At 34.3% G+C, this 23,803-nt stretch overlaps 1 protein-coding gene across 1 annotated transcript in view; it reads left to right on the forward strand.

The window, feature by feature from the left end:
- The window catches only part of LOC109377199 (ovostatin homolog 2-like), a 42,731-nt gene that overhangs the window by 7,480 nt on the left and 11,448 nt on the right, over positions 1 to 23,803 (forward strand). The window contains exons 8-24 of the mRNA XM_019633468.1: positions 708 to 825; positions 3,243 to 3,354; positions 4,644 to 4,753; positions 5,086 to 5,244; positions 7,184 to 7,411; positions 8,353 to 8,407; positions 8,847 to 8,992; positions 10,024 to 10,173; positions 13,400 to 13,570; positions 14,346 to 14,484; positions 16,950 to 17,046; positions 17,919 to 18,147; positions 18,532 to 18,661; positions 20,159 to 20,277; positions 20,993 to 21,044; positions 22,050 to 22,133; positions 22,844 to 23,020. Coding sequence (XP_019489013.1) covers positions 708 to 825; positions 3,243 to 3,354; positions 4,644 to 4,753; positions 5,086 to 5,244; positions 7,184 to 7,411; positions 8,353 to 8,407; positions 8,847 to 8,992; positions 10,024 to 10,173; positions 13,400 to 13,570; positions 14,346 to 14,484; positions 16,950 to 17,046; positions 17,919 to 18,147; positions 18,532 to 18,661; positions 20,159 to 20,277; positions 20,993 to 21,044; positions 22,050 to 22,133; positions 22,844 to 23,020 — 2,276 coding nt within the window. The remainder of the gene's footprint in view (positions 1 to 707; positions 826 to 3,242; positions 3,355 to 4,643; positions 4,754 to 5,085; positions 5,245 to 7,183; positions 7,412 to 8,352; positions 8,408 to 8,846; positions 8,993 to 10,023; positions 10,174 to 13,399; positions 13,571 to 14,345; positions 14,485 to 16,949; positions 17,047 to 17,918; positions 18,148 to 18,531; positions 18,662 to 20,158; positions 20,278 to 20,992; positions 21,045 to 22,049; positions 22,134 to 22,843; positions 23,021 to 23,803) is intronic.

The raw sequence follows: 23,803 nt of genomic DNA on the forward strand, positions 1-23,803 counted from the left end.
ATAACTGATCTATTAATTATATTGAATTTTTCTATGTACTAATTAATTTCACATTTGTTATCTGTTTTTCTAAATCTTACTGGACAGAATTCTCAAGTAACAAAAAACTCAAATCAACTGTATTTGCTTATCACCCAACCTTTAAAAACTTGTAGTTTTTTGTGTGTTTTAGCAGACAATGAGATATTTATTTAACTTCACTGCATCAGACATTATACTTTTGATCAAAGCACATTTAATTTATGCCCATCTCCATACTTTTTCTATTTATTGAGTGGTAAAATGAGAATTGTTTAAAATATTGATCAAGCAGTACATCAAGATCCTGAATAATCCTAGTTTTATTTATATACATATTTTCTGCTAATGAAAAAAGTGCTGCAAACAACTTTTATAATATTTCTATCAGATTAAAAAATAATTTTAAAAACTCAATGTAATCATTAAATCCTAGTCACTGAGATATTGAGAGTCTAACTACCTTGAATTTGATTTTCAAAAAGCAGCTGAATCCTTCTAACAGATCAAATGCCTAATTTAACCTGAATTCTGTGGGGATGATAGCACCAATATGTGAGATTCCTAATGGAATTTGGTTATTGGGGTAGTCATAGTTTAGAGATTTTATATATAATTTCTGAAGAAGACTATAAAATATTACCATGGTTTTGTTAGTCTACAATTACCAGTACACCCTCTCCTACTAGGTACACCTTTGGCCAGCCTGTGCAAGGGAAAGCCCAAATCCGGGTGTGCAGAGAATATTATTACTCTGGCAATTGTGAGACTGACAACAATGAAATATGTGAACAATTCATTGCACAGGTATAGATCATGATTTTTAGTCCAAAAAAATATTGTTGTTCATTTTCATTATTATTATTTCTTTGATTTCGTTTATAAAATGGGATTAACAACACATTTCATTTTGTGGATAATGGAGGTTGCAGCTAGATGAGGTAAAGAATGAGGAGACAATGCAGTGTTTAACAATAGTCTCTTATTCTCTAGGGCATGTGAATTACTATCCATGTATAGATGAATACTTTTAGAATTGAAAGATCTTATTGGCTTTCTTGTTTTATATTCTGTCTAGAAGACCTCCTTGACCTTTCTTTGGGGAATCATTAATCATCCTTTAAATAAATGAACCCTTCATACTAGTCTCCGTGCAACCTAGAATTGCCCTTATGCAAAAAGGTCATTTGCAAACATCTGCAATTCAGAGTATCTACTTTTATTACTTTAAATTAGAAGATCATTTTTGAAGCTATCACTTTGCTTTCTCAATCTGTATGTAACATTTTAACCTTAAGTGAACAACTCTGTCCATCTCTCTGAGGATCCCTTTGGACCTCAAAAGTAAAATTGGTATACACCGCACAGTTTTTAAACAATCTGCTAAAACTGCCTTCATATATGAGAGGTTTTATTTATTTAAAATCAACTACTTAGAGTTAGTTTTCTGAGTCAAAGTAGATAGGTGATAGATAGGTAGATAGATACCATCATATATAATTTTAATTTAAAAAAATTAGTATATTGTCGAAAAAATTTTTTAAGAATTCAAATTCCTGTCAATAATATATGAATAAATAGTATTTTCCAAATTACCATCAGCAGTGTATATAGGAGTCTTAAAATTTTATCATTTTGCTAGACACAAATTTATTTTGTTTAAATTTGCATTACTAGTGAGTTTGAGCATGTTTTCATATTTTTGGTGTCAGTTTGGGTTTGTTTGTTTAAGAACTTATTTATTCTTGTTTTTCCTGTTTATGTGAAATTGAAAATTTCTTTTATTATAAATACTGTCCTCTAGACCCTAAATAAATATTGTTGTTCAAGTCTGTTATTTAAACATTGACTTCCACTGTGGTATTTTTGAAACACTCAAGTTCCTAATGTTTATGGAACATAACATTGGAAAAAGGTCTCACCTGCCACTGTGTGGTACGTGTAGCTAAGTACGCTGTTAGGATTTTTAAAATTTCTCTAGTAAACATAAAATAGTTTTTGATTATGTTCTAAGACAAGGAATTTTGTTTTTTTTCCCAGAGGGATATTCAGTTGTGTTAGCACCTAATCTTGTACAGTTTTGCTCTCCCTCTTTATTTTAAAACATGCTCATAAAAAGTTAATCTGTTATTGAGTCTTACTCTGGTTTTTGTTTTTATTATTTTCTTGCTGATATTATTTCTGTGTTTCTAAATAATTTATTTTAGTTTTTATCTTATTAATTCTTTTCTCTAAAATTATAGTTTATTTTGTTGGTTTTTTAAAAAGTTAGTTGCTTCTTTTTGTTAAAAACACATTCAGTGGTTTACGTTTTCTTTAAACCATAGCTTAACACCATAGAGTTCGATGCAAAGCATTTTCTCATTGACATTATGTCTGAATTCTTATTGATTTACCTTATATTTTCTCTTTGACTCACGGGTTACTGAAAAATATTTTTTTCTCTTAATTTTAAAGCAATTAATGTCCTTTTATTACTTTTTATTTTTTATTGTATTATCATTACATAATTGTCATTAGATAAATATCAAATAACTATTAGATAAATATCACTAAAGTTGCCTTTGTTGTTGTTGTTGTTGAGAGGAGCACACTCTGAAATCAGAATGCCTGGCCAGCTCCAAAACCTTCTAACTGTGGGGATGATAACAGCATCTAGCTCATATATGATGATAGTTTTGAGGAAGATCAAATGAATTGATATATCCCTCTAACATTTTAAATTTGGAATTAATATAATGCTTTTTGTTTTAAAATATAACTAAATCAGTATTTCCCTAATTACTGATGTCACTGATGAAAGCTTATCTGTAGATTTCTCCTTATTTTAAAAGAACAATTTACCTTACATTGTGTTTTAGTGTTACACAATATTTGAGGAGTGCTTTTGTTCTACCTGTTTTTAGTGCCTCTCAAGATGATTTTAATTTTTTATTCTTAAAATATCATTCAGTTCCATTTTTATCTTTAAATTTCTTCCCATCCACATTGTTTCCAGCAGAATAGCCCTGAAATCTGTAAAATATACATTATATCTTTACTTTGTCTTAACTGCTATTGAAAACTCCCCCTCTCTAGTTACTTTCTAATTCTTTGATCATTTCAACAAGTTTGTGAGATGGAGCCATGGGGCAGTGGGGAGTTGTGTATCCGTACTAAGTAAAACTCCATATTCTTTTCAGACTTTTGAACCCCTAACTTTTTTATTATACTTTCTCTTTCAGTTGAGAAATGGCTGTGTTTCTCAAATTGTGAATACAAAAGTATTCCAACTCTACCGTTCTGGACTTTACATGTCATTTCTCATCACTGTAACTGCTACAGAAACTGGGACAGGTAATGATTGTGTTTCATGGGCAATCTGGGGACATATTGCAGCTTACTGGGGAGAAGTGTATTGAGCTAGCAGTACGCACCAACTACAGATCAATAATTGCTCACCCCAGTAAAGTAGAGTACATTTGCCAATAACTCAACCTGAGGATTATTTTTGAATAATACTTTCTTATAATTTTAAAAATAAAATTATTATGCTTTTGCTACATGTTTATATATGCTTCTGTGCTTGCATCAAACAGACGAACTTGCCTCTGAAATAGTAAAGCTAAGCTAATAAATTAGGTTTCTCTTTTTAACTTTGTGTAAATCAGTTGATAGTCAATTGCCAGGGTCTAATCTTTGATTTAAATAAGAGTTCATAATCTATGTCTAGAAGGTCAAATCCAGCCTCTGCCTGTTTATGTAAATAAAGTTTTATTGGAACAGGAACACATTTGTTTACCTTGCTTAAGAGCTACAATAACAAAATTGAGTAGTTGTGACAGAGACCCATGTGGTCCACGAGCTTAGAATAATAACTATCAGATCCTTTACAGAAGCTTGTCAACCTCTGATTTAATACAACTGGGGACATTTGTAAGTGCAAAAATTATTTGTGAGAAATTTACAAGACTGCACATAGTGAATGCTCAGTAAATATTTGTTAAAAGAATAAAAAAGAAAAAGAAGTGAAATTTAATTTGAGATGGAGAAAACCAACTTCAATTACTAATTATTTCTTGTTGCTTAAAAATAATTAGGATAATATTATTTATAAAGTGTTTTATATAAATATACTTGACTAATATTGTGATGGCATTCATAATGGATGTTTGTCACATTTATACTTACCTAGATATGTTTGCCTCTGCCTATTACAATGCATTTCTTTACTATCAGATATATTTCAAATCTGGTAAAAGCCTAAAAACAGTTATCTTGCAGGCTAAAGAAAGATTTCAGAGAGTAAAAGCCTTATTCTTGAGATGCTTATGACATTCTCTATCATAAAGAGAATTACAAGCCAGAACTGAATAGAATTGTAAGAGGAAGAAAATTAAGAGTGTTTTCTCCTGCTTCTGATTCAAACATTTTCATATTAATTACAGTATTCAGTTAGATGTATACTACAACAAGATTGATATAGAGTACTCTCAAACACACTAAAGCATCCATATTACCCTTTCAATGTAGAACAAAAACATAATCCTGTGTACAATGTTTGCATATATACCCTAAGCTATTTGTTCTTTTGAAATTTTTGATCAAATGATTGATCTTCCCTGACAGTTTTTCATTTCTTACAGGTGTGCAGGTCAGAGACAAGGCTTCTATTCGTATCACTCAATTGCTTGGGAGTGTGGACTTTGAGAACATGGACGCTTTCTATAGAAGAGGAATTCCTTATTTTGGAACTGTAGGTTTCACTTCAAAATATATGTTCTCATTTCATTTTCTTGGATCATAGATTGCCTTTGGAAATTTCTGAAAACTTTTTTTCATAACACATTTGCAGCATTACTGTGTCTGATATTCTGGAAAAAGCCCTAGGCTGAAAGAAAACCACAGATAAAATTATAGCTGTTTCCATATTATACATTTATTTAATTAGAAACTCTTTCTGTCTATTGGAGTTTAAGACAATTACACATAAATGATCACATTTATGAATAGAAAATTTGTTTTCTGTATAAATATGACATTTTGAATTTTAAAAACCAAAGTTTCTTTCTTTCTTTTTTTTAACAGCTTAAATTTTCTGATCCTAATGATGAACCTATGGCGAACAAGTTATTGCGATTGGAGCTCAATGACAAATTTATAGGAAATTACACCACAGATGAGAATGGTGAAGCTCAGTTATCCATTGACACTTCAGATATGTACGATCCAGAGTTCACCCTTAAAGTAAGACACCCCGAAGAGGATTTGAATGTTAGGACTCTCTTACAAAATAACTTGTATTGACAATTTCAACAAACTTTTAACATTTAAGGCATTTTATGTTTGCTTGTTCATTAAATAATACATGAGAATGCATATTCAAGAGGACAAAATAATAGCTTATTATAATTGTTATAAATTCTCTAGCAACCAGTGTTTTCCTCTGAGAAACTAGAAGTAGCTCATGAAGATGATTTGACTTTTTTCATTTGATCATTTTATACGTAGTTGGGGAGATACTATGATTTCCCTTTTTCTGTTTTTTATTTTTTATTTTATTTATTTATTTACTTATTTTTTTATTTATTTTTTAGCTGAGTCATCCTGCCACCTGTTGGCAGCTCAGCGGCTGCTCAGCTCAGGCCGGGTCTCGAACTGCTGTTGCTCAGAGCTCAAACCCTTGAGCGAGCTCTTAACCAACTGGGCCACTCGGTCGGCCCCCTTTTTCTGTTTTTTAAACAGAGTTTTGCAGTTAAACAATTTGTCAGTATTCAAATATAGCTGGAAACCACAGGGCCTAAGGCTATTCTCTGACTTCAATTACAAAGTAAAAATAAATGACTCATTGTAGACCTAATGAAAGAGACATACATTTATGGTCATGTTTTGTATACGAAAAGAGGAGAGAGTGCTATTATTATTTTACGTCCAATAACTTATAGTTGAAAGTCAGCCTCAAGATAAGATTCTTCCCTAATTTGAAGAGATAAGAGGCCTTCTATTTCATAATAACTACTGTCCTTGAAAGATCTTTATAGTGCTAAAATTCTTTTCTTTTTCAATTACAGTTGACAGTCAACATTAGTTTCAGGTGTACAGCATACTGGTTAGACATTTATAGAATTTACAAAGTGATTCCTCCAATCTTGCACCCACCTGACACCATATATAGTTATTATAATCTTATTGATTTTATTTCCTACGATGTACTTTACATCCCTGTGACTAGTTGGTAAGTACCAATTTGTACTTCTAAATCCCTTCACCTTTTTTCACCCAGCCCCTCAACCCTTCTCCCATCTGGCAACCATCAGTTTGTTCTCTGTATCTTTAAGTTTGTTTCTGTTTTGTTTATTTGTTTATTTTGTTTAGATTTCACATATAAGTGAAATCATATGGTATTTGTCTTTCTCTGTCTGACTTATTTCACTTAGCATAACACTCTCTAGGTCCATCCATATTGTCGCAAATAGTAAGATTTCACTCTATTTTACAGTCAAGTAATATTCATTGTATATGTGTACCACATCTTCTTTACCAAATCATCTTTTGATTGGAGCATTTAATACATTTACATTGAAAGTAATTATTGATAGGTATATAGTTATTGCCATTTTATGGTTTTCTGTTTGTTTTTGCAGTCTTCTCTGTCCCTTTCTTATTCTTTTTCTCTCTTCTCTTGTATGTTGAGGACTTTCTGTAGTGTTGTGTTTGGATTGTTTTCTCTTTATTTCTTGTATATCTCTTGTAGATTTTTGGTTTGTGGTTATCATGTGCTTCACATATACCAAGCTATGTTTATAACAGTCTATTTTAAGTTGATGATCGCTTAAGTTCGAACACATTCTAAAATCACTACCATTTTTACTTCACGTTTATGTTTTTGTCATTATTTTTACTTCTTGGTGTGTATGTGTGTGTGTGTTTGTGCATATCCTTTAATTTACTGTTGCAATTACACATGATCTTTCTATTTTTGTCTTTTAACCTTTGCACTAGCTTTAGTGTTGGTTGACCCACTGCTTTTATTTGCCTTTAGCAGTGAGAATTTTTTTCTTTGAGATGTTTTCTTTTTTTTTTCTTATTCATATTTTTTATTTTCTTTTTCTTGTTTTTCTTAAAGAAGTCCCTTAAGACTCCTTCAGCTTTTTCTTGTCTGGGATCCTTTGTTTTCTTTTATCAGGCCACATATATTCACTCTAAGAGCTGCCACCTTCCCACCTGGTTGACGCCTGAGTACATGGGTGCCCACTTCTCAGTCCCACGCTTTTACTCCCGAACCAACAGTTTCCTGAAGATTGTTCCTGAACCAAAGCAACTTAGATGCGATCAACAGAAAATTGTTACTGTGCATTACTCACTAAGCAGTGAAGCATATAAAAATGATTCAAATATAAACTTCTTTTATTTGGTAAGTCTCAGCTGGTGGATTTTTGGATCTTGTCTGTCTGCTTCACAGTACAGTTTAGAATGTGTACGACAGTCATGCATGTTAATCTGAGTGAGACAACCTCCCTTTGCTGGTGAATACAATAGGTACCAATGAAAACAAACACAGAAGCAAATAAATGGACACATAAAAAGTTCCAAGGCAATTTCAGTTTCCCTAACGTTTAAAAACTTACTCTTCAGAGTCTGCTATTTTAAGCATTCAATCATTCATATCAAGTATTTATGACCTTTCATGAAAGTAAAATATTAGACAGATACCAGAGACTAAAGTGGAAGGCTGATTTTGATAAGCAATAAAAGGAATTTGCCCTTTTGGTTTTGTTTCCATATTTATCCATTTTGCCTCTATAAGGAATATTGAAAGGTAAAAATCTACAGACGTGGAAATTGAGACTCTTAATTGAAATCCTCCACCCTCTCCTATTTATCATGCAAGTTAATTGACCTTGGACAAATTGTTTAAACTCTCTAAGCCTTAGCTTTTTCTGCTGTATATATGTAATCAGAAATAGTAAGACAACGTGCTGGCTTTGTATGTGTTAACTCATTAATCAGCCTTATGGCTATCTCCATTTTTACCAATAAGAGAACAGAGGCAAATAAGTGAAATGACTTGGCTGATTCGAAGCCAGACAGTCTAAACAATTTCAGAGCTTTATGCAGCCCCTTAATGGTGCATTGCATATTATTTACCATGTTTCTAGCACATAATAGGCTCTCAATCAATTGTAACTACTTCCTCTGTTCTTTTCCAAATTGTGCAAAGTCCATTTTTAAAATTTGTTCACAGAAAATACTTTATCTTACAGAATACAATTATCATTAGGTCATTCATTATCTAATATATTATCATATTAAATAATACGATTTCACATATTGTGTTGTCTTTGTTCTGCATAGATGATGGTCAAAGGAGCTATCTTCCTCAGTGGACAGAAGGAAATCAGAAACAAAGGTGTATATAATACATTTAAGTTTTAATACGTACTCTGCCTGCATTTTTCTTTCTTTTTAAGGAAATGTTATTGTGGTAGAGTCCTTGGTTAGGTTAAAAGAGTGCTTAACATTACGATTTGTGGATGGAGGGCAACAGTTAGCATGGATGGCCCAAGGCAGCCTGTGAAGTATTTTGATGAAGGAGATTTCAGTCTGCTCCTATTATTGCCAGGTCATCAAGTACATTGAAGAAAAGTGATGTCCAAAACTCAAATTGCCTAAATTATGCAGTCTTCTTTATTGTTAGATACAGTTCCCATTATTTAACTTCTCTGCCTTTAAAATAAAGCCCAATTTGTTCTTTCTATCCATAAGCCAGTCTCTTGTACGTAAGTATGCCCAGTGAGCTGGGAAACTTTGGGCATTGTATTCGTTGGTGACATCTCCTATTTACACAGCCTGGAATGGAAACTTCTCATTCCCAATCAACATCAGCGCTGCTCTGGCTCCTGTGGCCGTCATGCTTGTCTACACCCTTCATCCCAGTGGGGAAGTTGTGGCTGACAGTGTCAAATTCCAGGTTGACAAGTGCTTTCAAAACAAGGTGATTTTTTGTTTTCGTTTCACATTTTATTTACTTATTTAATATTTCTTGTATTAGTTTCAGGTGTACAAAACAGTGTAATAGTTACACGTTTCACCCCCCACAAAGTGATAACACTCCTCCCTCAATCTGTTGCACCTCTGACATCGTATATAGCTGTTTCACTTCCATTGACTCTATTCCCTATGCTATACTCCATATTCCATGACAATATATATATATATATATATATATATATATATATATATTTGATTATAGTTGACATACAATATTATTCCACTTAAGCTTCAGGTGTACACTGCAGTGGTCAGGGGTCTACACCATCCGTGGAGCAGTCTCTGAAATAATGTTTTAAAAGGGATAATCAGAAATTATAGAGGATGGGAGGGTGGTAGGAGGGCTGGGTGAAAAAGGTGAAGGGATAAGAAGTACAAATTGGTAGTTACATAACAGTCACAGGGATGTGAAGTACAGTGTAGGGAATAGTCAATAATATCGTAATAACTATGTATAGTGCTAGGTGGGTACTAAACTAATTGGGGGGATCACTTTGTAAATTATATAAATGTCTTACCACTATGCTGTACACCTGAAATTAATACAAAATAATATTGAATGTCAATTCTAATTGAAAAATAAAATTAAAAAAGTATTTTAGAAAAGAACAACAACAACGTGATGTTTCTTCTATTTCTGCCGGCCCTTAGTGAGAGGGGTGAGCAGTTTTCTCACTGTCATCTCCTTCTCATCTCACTACTATAGACTTTACATGGTAATCTCGCAATAATTGTTGGTCTAATTTAATTATTAGGGGATGAGAGAATCCCCAAAGAGGATGAATAACTTTTGATAGCAAAGTCAATCCTGAGATAATACGATACTGTCCCTGTATGGAGAGTTGAGGGTGAGAGTAGGCAGGAGAAATATGGGTACAGAAACCTATAAAGATTTGCTTGGAAAAGGTGGAATATATTCAAATTATTTTCATATAGAATGATGGTAGTCTCATTCCTTTTCTTCCTCTCCTTCAGGTTAGCATGAAGTTCTCTAAGGAGCAGGGACTACCTGGCTCCACTACTAGCCTCTATCTTCAGGCAGCCCCTGATTCGTTCTGCGCACTCCGGGCTGTGGATAAAAGTGTTCTTCTACTGAAACCAGAAGAAGAGCTGTCAGCTGAAAGTGTGAGCTCTGATTTCCTTATTGTCTTCATTTTTATCTGGACTCCTACAAGTCCAACCCTTCAGATAATATTTTTATTGGAAATGGAACATGTTGAAAATAACAAATATTCTCTTTCTTTGTTCCTTCATGGGTTATGTATTTCTCTTGGATGACCCAGCACTCATAACAATATATAATTCTGTAGATAATTCTAATGAGTTAAGGATAATATTATACAACAATGTGATTTTTAAAAATCATAGATGTCATCATACATATGTAGAAACCTAGAGTTAAATCTCTGTGTTGAAGGATATGCTTGGATACCATCTAAAATTATGATCTATTAATGGATCTTACATTTTCATAAGAATTTTCAGACCAGAAATCTCAGCATTTCACACCAAAGTTGTTTCAGTTAATAACTGTTGGATATTTTCCCTTTATTTTTAACGGAAGTACATATAAATATGGGAATTTATGATATATGTAAAATTAATCTAATAATTACAATTTTTTTCTTATTAAAAGTATACCTATTGTCTTAATCCATTTGGGAAGTTGTAACAAAATACCACCAAATGGGTAGCGTATAAACCACAGAAATTTATTTCTCACAGTTCTGGAGGCTGGAAGTCTGCGATCATGGTACCAGCACAATCAGGTGACGTCCTCTGGGTCGCAGACTTCTTGTATGCTCACATGGTGGAAGAGACAAGAGAGCTCTCTTGGGCATCTTTTATAAGGGCATTAATCTCACTCTTGAAGGTTCTGCCCTAATGACCTAAGCACCTCCCAAATGTCCAACTTCCTAACACCATCATATTGAGCATTAGGATTTTAACACACACATTTTGGGAAGACACAAACATTCAGACCATAGCAGCTGGTATTGTAGAAAATGTGCAAAGTAAACAAAGGCATAGAGCAGGAAATCTTTAAAATCACTCATCATCTTAAAACTTAAATATATGTGCATTTTGTTGTAATTTAAAAAATCTCTTTTCTGAAAGCATATATATTTTACAAACAAGATCTCATTGAAAAATGTAATTTTGCATTTTGCTTTTCACATTCTATAATAAATCTAGTTTTACATATAAAGCTTTAAAAATGAATTAATAACTTAATATCTAAAAACCATGAGTCATGACATAAACTATATATTTTTTACTAAAGTTGTGTTAGGAGAAAGGCAGGTTATCTGTATATTAAATGCTAGGCTCCCACTTTCTTTAAATTTCTTGAAAGTGCTACACCACTATTGCCTTACCTTGAATATTGCTTTTTAAAAATTCTGACATAAGGCTACTTACTTTGCCCCTGTAAATTAATTAATCTTTTTCGCCTGGAGTCCTTTTTGCATAAGGGTTTTTTTCTTTCTACTTTAAATTTAATAGTTTTAGTAAAATATCTGCCAGAATTTACTGTTTGGAGGGAGTTCTACTAAGTACTTAGTGGACCCATACAATGTGTAAACACAGATCTCCTAACATTTCCAGAATCTGTCTTGAATTATAATTTTAAATATTCATTTTTCCATTGTTTCTTTTCCCCTTCTAAAAATACTCTATAAATAGACTCAATCTTTGCCTGTTTTCTAATTCAATCACTTTGCCCATGACCTGTTTTAATTCCTCTTTCTCCCATTTTTATTCTTTTTTCTTGTTTTTTTTTCTTAGGCTACTTTTTTTTTTTTTAATTGGGCAATTGGGGGATGGGAACAGTGCTGGGGAATTGGGGGAAGGGGAACAGACAAGTTGCTGTCCTTTTGTTCTTCAGTCTAGTTGTGGAGGACATTGCTTCACTGGCCCAAGTTGGCACCATCATTGCTCTCTTCCCAGGCGAGGCACATCAGTCGCTGGCTTCTGGACAGCCACTCACTGCAGCTGCTGGCTGCTCACGCTGGCTGCTGGCTACATATGGTAGCCCATGGCAACCCACTGCCACAGAGGCTGCAGCCTATGCGGTTGCCGGTGACTCACGGCAGCCCAGCTCCAGGTTGAGCTGTTGTTCAGCATCTTAGCTGTGGAGGGCAGTGTCACTGGCCCTCATATGTGGGATCCGAACCGGGGCCCTCTGCCGTCCCAAGCCAGTTCTTAACCATCGTGCCATTCGGCCGGCCCTCTTATGCTACTTTTTAACATTTTTTTTCAATCTATTTTTTTTTCTTGACCTCCTAATACTTTAGGGTTTATTTCTTCTTTTATCTTACAGCAGCTTTGTTAGAATTAATTTTTCCCAGTTCTTGATATTTTGTGGACAGTGTTCATAGACAAAGAGTAATCTTCCTTGTTGTTTTTGTGAAATGCAATTTCTTTAATAAAAATGTTGTTGGTGATAGAAATAGGAGTGGAGAAATTAGCATATTTTATTCCTCTTTTGTTTCTGCAGTGTCCTAGATTTTACCCTCTTACAACCTTCCCTCCTTTAAGTGCTCTGTTTCCAAGGGTCACCACACCTTATTGAATGATCTGATGATTTCCTATCAGCCTTTGTGTTTGGAAGCTGCCACGTCCAGGCCCGTTCACTATTTTCAAGCCTTTCCCTGTTTCCTAGCCTGGTAGCGATACATCTGAGGACTATTATTCATTTTTTTGACACTTAATGTTGTACTTTTATCTGGAGTTGACTTGGCGTGTATTTCCTCTAATTTCTCCAAGCCATTCTCCTCTTTTTTCATGTACTCTCTTAAGTCTTCCCTCTTCAGCTTTCCGTATCCTCAGATGTTCAGCAGCAGTAGAAGCTCTGTTGGAATTTGGTGTTTATTTCTCTACTAACAAATAATTTGAAGGTCACAATATTATCTGTATCCTAGTAATGTTAAAGATACATGTCATGGACTTTATTACTTCTCTTTGATTTTATGTTTTCTTTGAAAGGATATGTGAGAAGATTTAGAATCGGGCAGCCACCCTTTTCCTCCAGACTTGAGAATTCTAGCTTCAGAATTGCAGCAAATTATCTGTACACTAGGCCTTGGATTAAGCCATAGGTCTTCAGGCTTCTCTTTCTTACATGCTATCCTAATGTCTGCACCAAAGCTGAAAAGTTTTGTAAACATGTCACTGATCACCTACAATTGAAGGTTTCCTCTTCTAAAGAATAGTGTTAGATTCAGTGTTATAGCTATGCTATAAAAGAAAAGAACAAGAATAAATGGTTATGGCACAAGTTTGTCAAGTTCATAAAAATAAAAGAAGTGCTAAAAATCATTAGAAAACATGTGATTTTTTTTTCTTATAGGTGTACAACCTGCTTCCAAATATAGACCTCTATGGTTATTTCTATTATGGTCTCAACCTTGATGATAGCAAATCAGACCCTTGCATTCCTCAGAAGGATATGTTTTATAATGGTTTGTATTACACAGCTGTTAGCAACAATGGGGATGGAGACACCTATGATATTGTGAAGGTAAGATCACCTAAGATTTTAAAAATTATTTTATCTCCATTTTAATTTTAATATTCATAATGTGTATCTATATTTATTAATTATGTAGTTTTTTTTCTATTCTTTGAGATCGGTGTCAATTATCTCCTTAAAGAACACTTGGAAATTGTCATGAAAAGGAGATATTAATTTTTGCTGTTTTTTTTTATTTTGTTGCAAATAAAATAATAAATTTTGTTATAAAATTATAAAACTTCATGTTTGAAGTAATGAGATCGTCTTCAATTTATTGTGATGTCTTATGCAGAACTCTTCAAATCAAGAGGCTAGAATATAATTGGGGCTCCATCCTACCTGGGTTATCAATTAGATATGCTGAGACCTCCATGAAAGGATCTTTATAACTGAAGACTTAGGTATAGAAGAAAATGGGCATAGACTTTAGTTTAAGTCCCAGCTCTCCAAATTATTGACTCTGTGTATGTGTGTTGTTAATTAAACTAATGATAGTGCTTATCTTATTTTTCCCTTAGAAGCAAATGGAAAATGATATAAAATTCTTAGCAAAATGTTAGCACATAGTGAGGAGTGCTAGATAAATCAGACTGATTATCGTTTTTCTTCCAAATTAGAGATTTTTTTCATATATCAACTAGAAGTGACTTGACTTTTTAAATCCCAGATCCTTGCTAGAAAAGGAAATACATATATTTATTATTATAAGGTAGCTGATAGGGCTTTTTTAGGTCTTGCATGAAAGGAACGCACTTTTCTTTTGTTGTTTGTTTCTTTGAAGGAAATGGGTCTGAAAATCTTTACCAATCTCCATTACCGGAAACCGGAAATATGTTCAATGGAGAGGTCATTCCCTATGCCACTGTATCTAGACAGAGAAGTATATGACCTGATGTACAGTGCTCCACCTAGAGTTGCATGTGGGTAATCTAGAATTTTGTATCCGAGAGATAGCAAAAAGGATTTTATGGAATTGGGTGTATTTGGGATAAAACTATAAAAAATTGGATTTTACATGTTTTGGGCTACAACTACACATTTTGCAAAATAAAGCAGAATAAGGCAGCATAGGAATAGTTTGGGCTAAAAGGAAGAATTAGCCTCAGATATGAGAAGAAGTTTATTATTATTGGTAGAATACAATATCAGAAGTATATACGAGAATGCAATGGGTGATGATATGGGAGGACAGTCATTATAAGTCAGTATGATACAAGAGTATGATGTATCCTATGGGGCCCTTATACCCTTATTATATATAAGCCATAATTCCCAGAGTTCAAGGTAGAGGATATTTTGATTCTCAGGCCAAACGTCTGGGCTCAGAGAACTGTGTTCAAATACTACTTTATTTCCTATTAGAAGGACTGTAAGCACAAAAATAAGTCACAGTCTTAGATGAATAAGGTAATTAGGCAGATTTCCAATACAGAAATTTCATCTGGGAAGCAAAATGAAACAAGGTCATCAGAATAGAACGAAAATCAAAGCTGTGTTCCCGATCTGAACGTACTTGAGTAGCACTCCTTAAATCTCTCTGGCTGCCATTGAGATTAGTCCATTAATAAAGTGGGTCTGATCCTGAACATGGGTATCAGAAACTCCACTTGAGAAAAATGAAAGGTTTAGCAACTTTATACAAGGATAGATTCAATGAGTTAAAGAAGCCTTCTAAAATCCAGAAGTTGAAGCTACTTTGAAGTTTCAACCTGGTCAAGAGGTTGAAGCTATCTACTTTTCTGCTACTAAATTAAACCATATTTACTGAGCTTTATCAGAAACATCTAAATGTTTTTAGTATCTTTGACTAAAATGTGCTGAAATAAAATGTACTGAAACTCAAAGTCATTTATTTTAATCTCTTCTTTCTTCAGTTATTCATTTATTCATTCAACAAGCATTTATTGAGGACAGGAAATTAGTTACATATTGTAAATACAATGGCTTAATCTCTGCTTCCCTGGAATTTTTAGTCGAACAGGGAAGACTTACAGTGAAACAGGTAACTCCCAAAACCTGGAAAGAGTGCATTAAATAAAAATAAGATCAATAGAAAAGATCAATAGAATAGAAAAGAGTTAGAAGGGTGCTGCAAGCAGAGAGGAAAGAACTATAAAAAAGAAACTAAAAGCATTTCAGAATGGCAGAAGGCATGGTTCAAGGGCAAGAGTAAAGACAGCTAAAGCAAAAGGGATAAACACACAGATCATGAAGACCTTGTAGGACATTTAAAGAATTTGGAATTCATTTTAATGCATAATACGCTATTGACAAGTTTTAGGCAGACAATTTAATATGTGTTTTCAAAAGATGTCTCTGGCTGCTCTGTAGAAAAAAGGATTGGGACTTGGACTAGTAACTGAGTTGAGAGACAGTGGTGCTTGAACTACTATAAAAACTGTTTTCAAGCTGCTTTCATTTGGTTGGTTATGATAGGAAATGCAGGATGTGGGGGGAAGGGTCAAGCACAATGCATTGATTTCTGATTCGGGTAAATGGATAGGTTTTGGTACCTTTCACAGAGATGGGAAACACTGGGGAGAAGCAGGGCAGGATATATCATGAGTTTACTTTTGGAACAGTTTCATTTGAAATGCCTGTGAAACATCAAAAAAGGAAACATGCCCAAGCACGTTGCAGGTGTAACATGGAGCTCAGAAGAGAGGTCCAGGTGGGAGACACAAATTTGGAGTCCTCGGCATAAGCATTGTAATGAGGCCTGTGAGGATATCGGTGGGAGACAGTGCACAGTAATAAGAAGAGGAATAAAAACAGAGCTCTTAGGGACATGTCAAAGATGAGGAGATTACATCCTCAAATGAGAACGGCAAAACAAGAGCGACCAAAGAGATGAGAAGAAAACTAGAAGGAAGTGATGTTATGGAAGATAACAATAGCGACTCTTTGAGAAGGACACAGTGATTATAAGAATGTCAAATACAGTCTAGAGGCCAAGCAAGTGAAAAAAAAAGTGTTCTTCATAATTAGCAATATTAATGTCATTAGAAGCTTGAGTGAAAGTAATTGTTAGCATAGAAGAATTTGCAGGCACTAGACTGCTTTCTGGCAGAAACCAGGATTTCAGATGAGACACACGATTCAGTGAATAGACCACACTTTCTCAAAATTTGGCTCTGGAAAAACAATGCAGGCTGATCGTTTGTTTGTTTGTGTTATTTTCAATAATGGGAGAGATTTGAGCATCGAAATGCTGATGCCTAGGTTGAGATGTACATTTATAGGTAATGAGCCCCAGGAGAAAATCCCAATACTGCTTCACATTAAGTATCTGTGGTAAAGATGTAGCTTATAGGTGTGTGTCATTGAAACATGTACTTTTATTCTTTCTAAATAATGCATTTCTCTTTTCTTTTACCTGGTGAAGTCATGAAACAGAACATTGACTCTGTAGAATGGGCTATGACAGAAACAGTAAGAGCAAACTTTCCAGAGACATGGATATGGGACCTCGTCAGTGTCAAGTGAGTTTTTAAGTTTTTTCTCCTATGTGTCTATATTTCTATTTTCTTCTTGTTATTGTTTATTAAACTTTATTTCTGGGTATATAAAGCAATACCATTTTTGTAAAATATATACCATTCATTTATGTGTCCTAACCACAGATTTTTTTTCTCCAGCCTTGTTTCTCTTTTATTAATTTCATGCTGATAGATGTAAGATGTCTCAATTAAAAATAATAATAATGTGGTGTTTAAAGAAACATGACCTTTTTAAGGTTAAATTTCATAGAAATACAGCTCACAAGACTTTTATCTAATGCCCGTCCAAACACTATAACTCATTTTTTTTTAAAGATTTTTATTGGGGAATTGGGGGGATGGGAACAGCGCTGAGGAATTGGGGGAAGGGAACAGACAAGTTGCTGTCGTTTTGTTCTTCAGTCTAGTTGTGGAGGACGTTGCTTCACTGGCCCAAGTTGGCACCATCATTGTGCTCTTCCCGGGTGAGGCAGATCAGTCGCCGGCTTCTGGACGGCCGCTCACTGCGGCTGCTGGCCGCTCACGCTGGCTGCTGGCTACACACGGTAGCCCATGGCAACCCACTGCCGCAGGGGCTGCAGCCTACACTGTCGCCGGTGACTCGTGGCAGCCCAGCTCCAGGTTGAGCTGTTGTTCAGCATCTTAGCTGTGGAAGGCAGTGTCACTGGCCCTCATATGTGGGATCCGAACCAGGGCCCTCTGGAGTCCCAAGCTAGCGTTTAACCAACGCGCCACTCAGCTGGCCCTATAACTCATTTTTAACCTTCAATTAATAATTTTTTGCTTGCTCTAGATTAAATTTAGTTTCCTGATTTACCCAAAAAATGCATTTCACTAATAATCTAGACTTGTAGTTCCTCAGGTTCAGCAAATCTTTCATTCCTCATCCCTGACACTATGACTCGATGGGAGACAAATGGCTACTGTGTGAATGGAGATGCTGGATTTGGCATTTCATCAACAATTGCTCTGGAAGTCTCCCAACCTTTCTTTGTTGAAATGACTTTACCATTTTCAGTTGTTCGAAATGAACAATCTGATGTGATTGTCAGTGTCTTCAGCTACCTGAATACATGTGTAGAGGTAAGTTGTTTCCTTTGTTCTGAAAACAAAAAACTAACAAGGGCAAGACATTCCTTAATATTTTCCTTGAATATTGCCATATTTTTTAATTCTCAAATGCAAAATGGTACTATAAAGTGATGACTTGTTTCTGTAGTCCTCAAACAAAAGCAATTGCTATAATTCACATCAATGATTTAAATACTGCTTTGAGGATGTCATTTCATAATGATATGTGTTCTACCATATTTATCTTCTTGTGAAAGGAGTCATTTGGTATCTTTTATTTTTGCTAACTTAAAACAAAATAAGTAAAGCAGAATTTTCTCAAGATGGGAGGAGGAATAGTTAACAGCAAAGTATTTAGAGTGCCACCCTCATTGCCATGGCTATTTTTTTTTTTAGATTTCTGTTCAACTGGAAGCATCTCAGAACTTTGAGGCAAATATCCAGACCCCTGAAAACAATGGCAGTGAGGTTCTTCAAGCTGGAGAGAGGAAAACATATGTCTGGACTCTTATACCTAAGAAATTGGGTAAGCAGCTGTGTCTATGACAATCTGTCATGGAATACCAACCTTTTTTATTACCTCTCTTTATTTTCCTTAAATTCTCTATATAAACACATTTTTCTCCATCATATTTTTAATTCTTTTTTAAAATTCTCCATCAAAAATCCTATTTTTATAATATAATTTCTGGTTGCAAATGCTTGTGTAGAGCAAAACCACCCTTCATTTCTATAAAAGCGTAACATGATCAAAATATGATATACATGTCAATTTGCATGACCTATCAAGTCTATATATTATCCCAAATGATGGCCATATGTTAATGAATACTGACCAATTCCTTCACTTCTCGTTTGCTCCTTCACCTATCATCATGAACCTGTATCCTATACAAAAATTTTTTCTCAAGCACAATGATTGCCAGGACTTGCAGATTTACAGAATATATCATATATCATGAGACACCAAAAACGTTGAACACTTGGATAGAGATCAAGCACTGAGAAAAGTATTGTTTCATTGCGTATATTATCTACAATATAAAAAAATAAGTTTGAAAGTGTCTTGTTGAAAATATAAGGGAAGGGAAGAGTTAGAAAGAGTCTATAAACAAAAAATGCTAGATGTGGTAGAGACATGATACTCATTATCACTAATTTGTCATTAAAATTTCCTCTATTTCATGTCCCATATTCATTGTATTATTTTAGCAACAAAAAGTATTTTGTCAGCTCATTTTAGTTCTCCTGTGATGTTGATCTGCCAAAGACCACTTTTCCAATTAGATTTTCAGTTTCTCAATTATTCTAACTACACGAGGTCTTCAAAAATCTTACCCTGGCAATTGAGATAGAATACTATACTAACCTGTATGGTTTTATGGCATGAAGTGGAGGACACAGGTCTAAGAGTGGAGTATTAAGGGCTTCCTAAAAAAAAAAAAGAAACAAAACACACCAAGAAACGAAAAACAAGGATAATATATTGGTACATAGGCAGAAGGTATTAAACCAAAATAAATATGTTTTTTAATCCTCTAATTTTTATAAGTAGGAAAACTGGAGTTTAGTTTTATTTAAAAACAGTGGATACCTTGCTAGCACTTGATTTAAATCCAGTGCCCTATCCACTATGTCATATTTTAGTATTTTTGTTTGTTTGATTTTGGAAAAAAATTAGGAACTCTGGTTATCTAATGTTATGTCCCTATATTGTCATATATAACCTTTATAAACAGTCAATATCAATGAAATGGTTCAGTTGGCTTTGCAGAATTATTATTTTTCTTTAAATTTCTTAACTTCCAGTTAAGTAAATGAGTCACTTATTTAATATAAGGAATCTTGAAAGAAGTAAAATAGAACATACCAAATTATGTCCAGTCAAGAAAAAGAGCAAGTTATTTTGGTCTAAGCATAAATATGATAGAATTCAATTCATCCAATTCAACAGACTTTTATTATTTCTCATTTCAGAAGAGGCCAATGGTCAATTTAACCTTTGTTTGGCAATGTTTTCCAGGCAAAGTGAATGTCACCGTAGTTGCTGAGTCCAAACAAAGTAGTGCTTGCCCAGATGGAGCAACTGAGCAGCAAAATCTAAACTGGAAAGATACTGTGGTCAAAAGTTTGTTGGTAGAGGTATGTACATGCAGAACTGCCAAGCTCTTCCAGATAAGAAATAGACACTATCCGATAGGTTAAATATTAAAAGACATTCTCCTTGAAGAGACTTAACTAATTGACCATAGTTACTTTTGATGCAAGACATGTCATTTTAAATGAATTAAAAAGCAATGAAACTCATCCTCTTCTAATTAATACCTGACCCAGGACAGTAAAAGTTATCACTTGAAACAGGCTTGATGACTTTTTTTTTGTTTGCCCCGGACTCGTGAGGTTTCCTGAACACTTCTTTTTCCCTTCCTTTTTCTACTGACTCAAATCTGAGACAGATCTACTAGTCCTACACTCCTGTGTAGTTCTCATCGTCCTCAAAAAAAATCAACGCTTGTCAGTAAAAGTATTCTCACCTCGCCTCTTGGCATGTTCCTACTCTGCAAAACACTTTTATTTGTCTACTGGAGATGCCAGACAGGCTCAAAGGAGCTGAGAGTGTCCCACAATGACATCAAAGTTATCTCTGTCCTAACTATGGGGACACATGGCCCCCTACGGGCATTGGTAATGTACAGTGGCTTCCAGATATAAACAGAAGGAGACAATTAATGGATCTCCTCCCAAGGACAAACATGTCCAGCCATGCCTGTGTAAGCTGGTGCTTGATCACCTTTCCTTCATGTAAAGATGATCCAGACTCATCAATTTGTGCTCGTTTTTGTTTATTCTCCGACAGCCTGAAGGTATTGAAACAGAAATCACTCAAAGCTTCCTTATCTGTACAAAAGGTAAGAGGATCTTTTAGGTTGTCAAATTCATCCTAAAGAAAATTTATCAACAGGATCACTTTATTTCTTCTCCTTCCATGTTAGTCCACTTGCCATGCTGAGTACCTCAGTGATTTCATTCTAAATACCTAAAGGGGAATTACTTTATTTCATGCCCTGTCTTCATTGTATAACTTTAGCAAACAAAAAGTATATTTATGGCCTTTTTTGAGTGTTTTGAGCCTTGCCTCTACTCGGGGCCCACTCCAAACTCTCTGGAGTGTACTTTCTTTTCTAATAATGGCCCTTGAGCCATTCTCTACTACTGTTCAGGCCTGCTTCTGTTTTCTTGAAATGTATTTCTTCTTCTTTTTCTTCAACTTAAAAAAAAAAAAGTATATTTATTACATTATTTTATTTTTTTTTAGTTCACCAGTGACAGTGGTCTACCTCAGCCAATGTTTCCCATCTTGTATATTTTTGGCTCCTTTTGTCACATGACTGGCACAACATTAGACAGTGGGAAATCAAGATTATGCCCAGATAGCACATAATGTAACCTTTGCTTTTTTTTACTCTTGGGATGAAACAACCCATAGATAAATCATTGCCCCTCAATCATTGCCCCTGTTTGATGGTAATCAAGAGTATTGTTTTATCTGCTTGACAATGATATGATTTTAATGCTTGATAGGATTCTCTAACTTTACCTTTTGTATGCGCTGTTTTATATGTCATAGCCAGTAGGCTTATTTTTTAAATATTTTTTTCATTCCTAAACAGTTTAGGCAATAAACTAATTGAGAATAGAAGTCATTATTTAACACAGAGATTTATATATACCATTCTGTGAATGTATTGCTATTACAAGCTAAATCTAAACTTCCATTTCATCTTTTCTAAAAAGCAATTTATAGAATCAAAACAATGGAATATATTTCCTAATATGTTTGTCCCCCAAACTTCTGCTACTGTTTATAAAAGGAAGCCATTACATTATTTGTTTTATTAATATTTTCTTTCCAGGTACCAAAGCCTCCACACAGATAGTTTTGGATTTGCCGCACAATGTGGTAGAAGGATCGGCAAGGGCCTTTTTCACTGTTGTGGGTAAGTTGGTTAAATTTTGTGTTTCACAATGATTTAAAAATCTTGATTTGAGGTGGTCTTTTAAAAGTTCCTTAAAAATAACGGGATGGAGAGATTTTTCTCATGCCATCCATTGGAGAGAATTATTATTATTGAGGACTATCCTCTATGCTTGTTTGTATATGGGATCTGAAAGAATTACAGTACCATTTTCAAATCTTCCCGGGAAGCACTTGTTCTGGTGGATGGTAATTGCTATTTAGAAAACAAAGTGTTCTATTACAGCCCATTAATGTGAAATATTAAATTCCCCTTTGGAGAATCAGAAGAATCTTTGCTTGTTAAAGATGCCAAACATTTCTTCAGTAATAGGAGAAATCTGTTTTACAAAAGTCAGACTTCTACATCTATCATTAACATTAACACTTTTTAGGAAGGGATGGATCACAGTTTACAGTTCATAGAGTCAGTTTCTCAAAAAACAAACCAGCAAGCAAACATACTTTCTGGTAATGAGATTTGCAGAAATAATTTTCATACCAGAAGCCCCTTTAACCTCACCCTTTATGTCTATCTCCTTAGAATTATTTCATGAAAAATGGCCTTGTTTCCACCTTTTAGATTCAATTTGAAATATTTTCTACTTCCACTATGCCTCTATTATCTATAGTTATTTAACGCTGAGATGCCAACTTTAAGTAATTGTAACTTCCTGCTTTTCCTGTTTTTAGGGGATGTGCTAGGACTTGCAATGCAGAACCTGGAGAATCTTCTCCAAATGCCCTGTGGCTCTGGAGAGCCGAGTATTGCCCTTCTAGCATCTGATACCTATGTCCTTGACTATCTGAAATTTACTGAACAATTGACAGAGGAAGTGAAATCTAAGGCTTTTTTGGTCTTATCTAATGGTGAGAAGATTTATTTAAGTAGTTTCTGCTCATAATAGATGAAATCAGTTGTTACTGATACCAAGGTGTCAAAAAGCTTTTATTTTTAAGGCAGTCTCATGGGGAAAAAGTGGATCTGAACTGAGGTACTCATGAGTCCGAGCTATGTTTTTGTGTTTTATGTTTGGTATTTTGGGGGCTTTTTAGACTTTAATACCTTTGTAGTCATCTAGTTTCACCCTTTAGAACTGTAATGTTTCCAATAATAAGGCCAGTTTTTAAATGCCTAGTATTTTGCCAAGCTACCTTGTTTGTTGTTGTTGCTATTATAGTAGCTAGAAATGGTTCATTTATCAGCTTCTGTATTTGTCTTTCAACTGTGTTCCATTACAATGAAATGATTGAATTTGTATGTAGAAAAAGGGTGTGATGTTAAAGAAAAGTCCAGGGGTATGATTTATTTAGGCATTTTTGTTTTTTGTTTTGTTTTGGGTTGTTGGTTTTTTTTTCAGAAAGATAACACTGATGTAAAATAACAATTAAAAGATATTAAATGATTAGTAAATGCTAATTATTGAGCTAGGCTTAGTCACATGTCATCTTGTATTTGTCATTAAAACCCTATAAGATTAGAACTATTTTTCCTCACTATGGATAGAGAACTTGAGTTTCAGAAATTAAGTTGAAATGATCATCCTAGTAATTTATGTCTGTCTGACACCAAAACACAGGTGTTTTGTGTCTACATCATTCTTTTTCTAACTTGCTTAGATTAAAAAAATAACTTCCTGCAATGTTGTATTT

This window comes from Hipposideros armiger, unplaced genomic scaffold, assembly GCF_001890085.2.
Source record: "Hipposideros armiger isolate ML-2016 unplaced genomic scaffold, ASM189008v1 scaffold_1321, whole genome shotgun sequence".
Taxonomy (NCBI): Eukaryota; Metazoa; Chordata; class Mammalia; order Chiroptera; family Hipposideridae; genus Hipposideros; species Hipposideros armiger.